Genomic DNA, 8,001 nt, shown 5'->3' on the forward strand with positions numbered 1-8,001 from the left:
ACCCAAGTTGAAAATAACTGTTATTACTCTTAAACTGAGCTAATGTTTTTCAAGCTATAACTCAAAATAGCTACACTGGTGTAGACTACGACCAAAGAGATTAAGGTTTCAAATAGTTCTCTCTGCCTCCATAACCTGAATTATTTGGTAACAAATGTCCCTTATTATATTCATCATACTGACTTTAAAGGTTCCTTGCTGCCACATACCGCCAGTCTTTTTAAAGCATTTCTCCTTTCCTTTGCCTGTTGCTATGTACTGGGGCATTACATCTACTGAGCTGATGTTTCCAACAGCCCTCTATGACAGCTTGGCTGCTGGATGTGTGAAAACCTCAAACCTATTCTTCAGTGTCGAAACTAACACATTGGGCTTACCAGAGGTGCTTCCCAGTTATTCAGCTGATATTTCACAGCTCTAGTATGCACACGTACTTTCTAAGTCAAGAAGGAGAAATGACTGTTTTGGTGTGACGTCAGCACAGTAGGGCTGGTGTGCAGGGGAAGCACCTGGCTGTGTGCTATGACCCCAGCCATTCCATTACAGAAGTTACGCCAGGCTAAATCACCATCCAAAGCTCTCAGCTCTACAGTTTCATCAGAAACACAGCTGACAGCATTAGGTTCTCCTTATGTACAGCTAGTTGCTTACAGTGGTTCCCTTGGCTACATAGAGACATTATGGCACATGGCAATTCACACCCAAGAGAAACAATACATGATAATAATAATAATAATAATAATAATAATAATAATATGTGCCTAACATTAAAATGAGAGGAATTGACTTCAAATTACTGACCTCTTCAAAGTCACACGTTACTGTATAGTGCGTGGCAACCTGCTCTCAACATCAAGTCAAGTTGAACTTTATGTGTCCCCAAAGGGGCAATTGGTTTCACAGCAGTGACAAGTACACAATAAATAGCAAAAATGTGAAAACAAAAAAACAACATATTTATCATGCGTGGTTGTGGTCAAGCTGATATTACCTGATCCTATTTGAGTTTAGCAGTGAGATGGCTGAGGGTATGAATGAGTGTTTGGATCTGTTGGTTTTGACTAGCGGTATTTGAAGAGGGAACCAGAAGGCAGGGTCTGAAACGCTAGGTGCAGGGGGTGGGTGCTGTCAGACAGAATTGATTCTGCTTTCTTTAACAACTGTTTGCTATACAAATCAGAGACTTTCTGTTGAGTACCCGTGCTACTGCTACAGACCTTGATTATCTTTGTCAATGCATTTTTTTGTTTTAGATTGAGAATGCATACCAGCAGATAAAAGAAAAAGGTAAAAAACGACTCAATGAAAGATCTATAAAACAAAGTCATCAGGGACCTGTCAACCTCGAACTTCGCCAGCTTCCTCAAACAGAAATATATAACATGAGTCTTCCACATGAAGGCGTCAGGGGGAGGGCCCCTCCAGATGGCCCCTGGCAGGCCCAGCTGTACCGCTACTTGTGGAGGAGTCCTGATTTGTTATGGAAATGTCATTTTCAGCCTTAGAATAACCAGAGTGTGTAACTGCCTCCGACAGGTCTTTGAAGGCTATAACGCAGTGCGAGTCACCAATGAATTCCACTGGTTTTACTATGGGCCACCAACATGGCACCAGCAGCTGACGCAAAGTCTTATGAGAAGCTCTACAGTATCTGTTTGTATGGTAACCAGGTCTGCAACTGGTGTTTTTATTATCAGTAAATCCTTCTTTTTCAAAAAAATAAAGAAAAATGCTCATTACCATATCCCAACCTGACATAGACAGAGTGCTTGTTTTCCAATCGTCTGATCGATAAATCATTTCAGCTTTAATGGAAGCCTTTTCCCAGCCCTTTCATCAGAAATAAAAAGGTGAGAAAGGTTAATGGTACAGGTGTTTAAAATGAATATACGAATAGTGAAGTGGACTTACCAAGTCAACACTCTTTCAGCTCTCTTAGTGCCGTGTCATTTGAATGAACCTGCCACCTGTGCCGTCTGAGCTAGGCTATCACACAGACCAGGTCAGGAAAGCATCATATACTTATACATAAGTGTCAGAGCGTCATTGTGCTGTCACAAAGAAAGGGCCCAGTAATGACAGTTATCATTAACATTATCCATCATTAGATAATCCAGATTAAATAAAACTAAATCTATGGAACTCAGCAAAGAAGTAGTATTGCTAAGAATTGACCTTTAAGTTTGCTAGATGAAGAATGTATTGTGTATTACTTTATGCCCCATTAAAGTTATATAGTAAATTAAGTGAGGGTTGTAAAACAAAGACACAATACTACAAGCTCCACTGGGCCAGCTATACAAACTAGGGATAGACCGATTATTGGGCCTTTTTTGTTGTTGTCATTTTGCAGATTATGTGTGGCAGCGTTTTATTTGCCTAATAACTGGTAAAATGTATTATTAAAAAGTGTTCTACTTCGGCTTGGCTACAGCTCTGAGTCCGTCCCTCTGCTTCGGTTTCACTCACCACTGAGTCTGACTTAATGTCCCCCCCACAACACTATCTGACTGTCTTTTACTGGGTGTTATGTTCAAAGTTTCTAATTCATTTAATAATTGAATTTAAACAAAGTTTGGTGTTGGTGTTTTTAACATTCTAAAATCTTAATTTAGACTTAAAGATTTCGGTTCCAAATATCTGTTATCGGTTTCATTAACTACTAATAATCAGTATTGGTAGCGGCCCTGAAAAACCAGTTTCACTCGATCCCGAATACAAATCCCAGTGGCACAAGGGGTGAGCATAACACCTCTTCCTGGCATACAGCGAGCGAGCGTACTATGGCAAACGGAACGCATGTTTCTTTTCCTCCAGATATACTATGAGCAATTGTGTCCTACCACAAAGGGAGTGAGATTTTTTTCCCATTGTGATCTTTAGCCAACACTGCTCTGCACTCACAGTAGCCTAATTGAAAGAGTGAAGGTACATACAGTATAACCTAACGTTTGCTCTTACAGTCCCAACCCAGAGCCCTTTAGCCAACAACACTGCTCTTTTTCAGTCACAGAGAAAGCCTGTCAACATCGCCCATCACTGCTGCGCGTTTCTATGAAACACAGCTAGGTCTGCACTTTGCTATGGTTTGGCTAACAAGTAGCTAACAAGCAGCCAAGGTAAGTTATATTTTGTCCGCCTTGTTTCTATATAGTTGGAGGGCAGGATCAGTGTGTGAAATGTCCACAAAAAAAGAGCCAGAGTGAGCGATTTTTTAAACAGGCCTAGGACTGAAATTATCATAAACATTCATAAACATTCATAAACATTCCGTCATGTGCATGACCAGTGGCAATCTATGCACACCACTTCAAATAAAGGGTTAGCAGCAATACCTGTCTGGGTGATAACACACATCAGCCTCAGTTTCTGGTCATTTAGCAGTGGCAGTTATTTCCTTACAGAGCTCCTCTGTGTTTCAATAAAGTTCCAGAATGATAAAATAGAGAAGTGTTTGGGTGTCACCATCAGTCATTTCATCACCATGCATACAGATGACACATTGGAGGAAAACTGGGGGAAACCTCCAGTTTCATTATGTGGAGTTCAGCTTACCTAATGTAGTTGATAAATCTCTTTGTTCCAGATTAACTACTGTATTGCTTTGGCTACATTGCACGTATAACGTGTATGGACCGTTCGTGGAGCGGATGTGCCACGGAAAGTATCTTCTACCTGGGTACACCTGCCAGGGTTAGGGTCACGGGCGAGGCGGTCAGCTTTTCCTTTGGGATTGTTGTTGTTTCTTTAGTTTTTGAAGCCAGCACAGCGCTGCTATTGTCAGCTGTTATCAGAGGACGCAGGTGACAGGAAACAGTAATACAAATAGAAACTCTACAAACCAAACTGCCAACACGCTCACTAATAGTCATTAAGTCATTTCCTGTGTATAAGTTTTATTTAAAAGAAATATAGACACTTTATGATCCATTTCTGTGTGAAAGGGCCGCACACACTGTCCAGTTTTACTGCTTGTAAAGCGGATCTCTGCCGTGCATACGCGCCAATTACGTGCTGCTCTCATGCAAGCTGTAGCCAGTTTCCCTGATTATAGTGGAGGCGCAGCGCTGGAGCACGCTCTGCAGACGTTACACTAGTCTCGCTTTGCCAGACCTTCCTCCACAGCGCTTTGGAGGAGGGTCTGGCTTGTCCACACAGCATTCTGGGATGGGAAAAAAAAACGTGCTCTGGCACCGGACGGTGCCACGGTGCTTCTGCAAAACAGCCTTGGGAAGGAAACTTGTTTTGGTGAAAAGTGTGTACGTTTTAGTCATGCAACAGAAAACTCAGATTGGACAGATAGTCTAGCTAGCTGTCTGGATTTACCCTGCAGAGATCTGAGGAGCAGTTAACCACAGTCCTCAGAAATCCACCGGAGTTTAGAACGCCAACACAAAAAAAGAGGAAGGGGACGGACATCAGGCCGAAAAAGAGGGACATATGGCGGGATTTCCGATGACACCGGAGCAATCCTGGAAGTTGAACGTTACACTGATGCTGAAGCCCAGATATTATCAACACAAATAACAGTAATTTTTGTAAGCCTAAAACCATAACCCTGAAGAAGGCGGCTTTGTGCCAATACACCCAGCTCTACTTAATGTAAGATTTCGATATGAAATAGCCATCTAAATAAAGGCTTTTTATAATAATGTTCACAAGAAGAGTGCCTTGGATCTATTTTTCATCATTTCATGAATTCAAGTGTAAGAAAGTAGTTTGAGGAAATAATCTTAACCAAGTCTTACTAGCTATTTCCGGAGCTTTCACTTTGCTTATTAGGACATAGTCAAACAAAGCCAGTAAAGAGGACCTTGAGTTAAGATTATTTTCTCAAACTAGTATTTTCAGTCACATTTAAAAGAGTTTTGGTACATGCATTATTATATGGAATAATATATATTTCTGCAGCATCTTTGGGAATAAAGTTTAAACATTTTTATCACAAAATGTTATTTTATGTTAAGTGAATGAATGTTGGTTGGTTGATTGCTTTAGATTTTCTAAAGTATCAATATCTTGCCATAAAAATCAAGTATCGGCCAATATTTGTCAGTTAAATCTAAGGCTCCAGCCAGCAGCCAATCAGCTTAGCTTAGCACAAAGAGTGGAAAACGGCTCACTGACGGGACAGTCGGTCCAGGACTGAATTCTTCCTCAGACCAGTTCAGATGTGGAGGAGGTGAAACTGCACCATTTGCAGAGAACACTTTCTCCCCGGAAAACAGAGAAGAATCTACCTGAGATAAGTCCGCCAACATCAGATTAGCATGTTGTTGTTGTTGCTTCATTCATCCTAGCTTAAAGGCTGAGCCTTTATCTAGCTGGGCATCAGTTCTATAAAGCTAGGTCGCAGTCTGAGTTCATCTTTTCAAGGCTGCAACAAACACCAGAGCACCAGTCCAAGTGATAATGGATTTTGACGGTGACATCAATATCGATTCTTTCTTTTTCTTCAAGTTTGTTTGTGTAAGATTTAAGACTTACTGAGCGGAACATTCTTCACTGGAAAAATAAAAATGACCCAAAACATATTTGTACAGCAATGTCTTATTATTGGCCCACATACCCGTCAATATCCTTCTAACACTGGCCAATGGCTTGACCTCTTCTTTAAATGTTAAATGATATTTAATTCCCAGCTTAATTAAATCAGAGAAAAGCTGCACATTCTCACAAATGACAAGATGGAGCCAGCAAATGTTTGGTTTGAAAATGAATTATGAAAATGGTTATTGATTAACTTTCTGCTATTTGAGCTAATCTAAGCTGACCAGTGCTGGGTTTTAAGCACAATAATGGAAGTTACAAATATCCAACGATTATATTTTGGCTAATACCTATGGGGGGGTCACCCACTCAACCACAAACTTAATCAGTTTAATCACAGAGTCACACAAGTAAAAAATAATAAATAAAATAAATAAATAAAAGTGGGAGATCTTTTCTAAGTTGCAACAGCAGAGTCTGAAGTCTCTGAGAGAGGGCAGGAGGGAGGGGCTGACAATGAGAGAGAGAGAGAGAGAGAGAGAGAGAGAGAGAGAGAGGGGGGGGGTGACCTGAGGATTTCACTGAGGAATGTGTGGAATGAGGAAGTGTGCAGCCAGTCAAGGTTCCAGTTAATGTGATGAGCACAGCACGGGAAAACCATTTATTAATACTGTCAATGCTGTCTTTATCCTCAAGAGTGTGTGTGTGTGTGTGTGTGTGTGTGAGACAGAGAAAGAGAGAGAGAGAGAAAGAGAGAGAGAGAGAGAATAGAAAATAAAAAAGTGATAAAAAGTCAAAGTCTGACTGACAGACAGATCCATTGAGACTTGTGTTAAGTTCAAATAAGAAGACGAAGTCGGACTCTGTTCTTACCTCCAGGACGTGCACGTAGCTGGAGGGGAACCATCCCCGGACTCCATCCCTCTCTCCCTCCCACCAGCCTCCGGGCAGAGCCTGGACCACCCTGATAATGTCCCCGGCCTGGAAGCTCAGTCCCTGTCGGTGCTGCTCCCCGCTGAACGGGTACAAACTTTTACAGAACGACCCCGACATGGCGACCTGAGTGCCGCTGAACATCTCCCGCTGCTCGGGGACAGATTGAATGTGTGTGCTGCTCGGTGTCCTCCCCCCGCTCCGCTGCTCCAGCCTGCTAGACTTGGCTCGGCTCGGCACTGCACGGCACGCTCTGTCTATAAGAGGCTACAGACCAGCGTCCATACACTCTATACTCTGTACAGTGTCAAGCCGCACAGAGCGAGACGTGAGCACCGGAAGTTGAACAAATCCGACTTCAAAATTAAAGCACAACGTGTTTCAAAGTTAGTAAACAAGTGATAAGCTATCTTGTAAGCTATCTCCATGGCAAACTCAATCTGCCGGGGAAATGCGGTTGAAAGCTTGGAAAATGAGTAAGTGGGCCTTTAGTTAAGTCATACCTGCCAACACTCCAGTTTTTCCCGAGTTTCTCCTGTTATTTAGCCCCCCCAGGTCGCGCCGCTATGCCCCCGCACAAATCTGCCGGGTTTTGAAAACCAAATGTTGGCAGGTATGAGTAGGCGTAGTTTGTTTTTATCCAAACTCTTTCCACTGACGCAGTTACGCAGCCTCAGTGTGCTGAGCGGTAGGCTCCACATTTAGAGTAGTAAAATAATCGGGAAGGACGAAAACTGACAGCTCCCATCCAAAACCCTGCCTATGTACAAACTTTTTATAATGATGTATGTAGAAACATCTGGATTTTGCTTGGCATTTGCTGTTTATGCAACAGTGGTTTTTAAGTTTTAGTTTGAAAGGTTTTAGCAGACATCCGGTCTGTGATTGAGGGGGACCTAACTCTCCTCCAGCTCTTGTTTACTTCTCACACACTCATTTAATATGATCCTGGTAATTTAATGCAGAAACATTTGTCCATTTTATAATTCATGATTCATTGTGATACTTAATTCATCATTCTGGTGATTTCATCTGTATCCTTAGTTTTATTTGTTATTATATCTGTTTTTACTCTTTTATGAGAGGCTCTGACTTGTTTGACTGCATATATAAAATGGATTACAGTAGGACAACAGTGATGCTGCTGTTGATGATGATGATGATGATTAGAGTGGTTGTAGTAAAGCAGCAGCGAGCATTGAATATAATGAATTATCAGACATCTTTAAAGCCTCTCTTGTGATTGTATTTAACAACTGAAGACTTTTTGATGGTATCATATAACTTAACTTGAAACATTTCATTTCAAAGAAGCAGCTTTGAGCCAGAGTTGACTTGAACATGAACACGAATTTGAACAAAAAGGCAAAAAGCTTGTGAGTTCCTCATTTTGCCCTGTTGCTTGGTATTACGACACATCCAAGTTTATTTTTGGCTTTCCGATATGACAGCCACAGACACACATCAGGAACGGTTTATTAATGTGGCTGTAACTAAGCTCATTAATACTGATTCTATATGTTCTTTCTTTTGACCTGGAATGAATACATCCTGAAATAAACCAAAAAGCAGTCACTA

General features: G+C 41.4%; 1 protein-coding gene across 1 annotated transcript in view; it reads right to left on the reverse strand.

Annotated features, from left to right (window-relative positions):
• Positions 1-6,955, reverse strand: part of gas7b (growth arrest-specific 7b) — a 63,509-nt gene extending 56,554 nt beyond the window's left edge. Inside the window, exon 1 of the mRNA XM_028567072.1 lies at positions 6,364-6,955. Within this exon, the coding sequence (XP_028422873.1) occupies positions 6,364-6,567 (204 nt within the window). The 5' untranslated portion in view covers positions 6,568-6,955. The remainder of the gene's footprint in view (positions 1-6,363) is intronic.
• Positions 6,956-8,001: the final 1,046 nt, after the last annotated feature.

Source organism: Perca flavescens, chromosome 21, assembly GCF_004354835.1.
Source record: "Perca flavescens isolate YP-PL-M2 chromosome 21, PFLA_1.0, whole genome shotgun sequence".
In the NCBI taxonomy this organism is placed as follows: domain Eukaryota; kingdom Metazoa; phylum Chordata; class Actinopteri; order Perciformes; family Percidae; genus Perca; species Perca flavescens.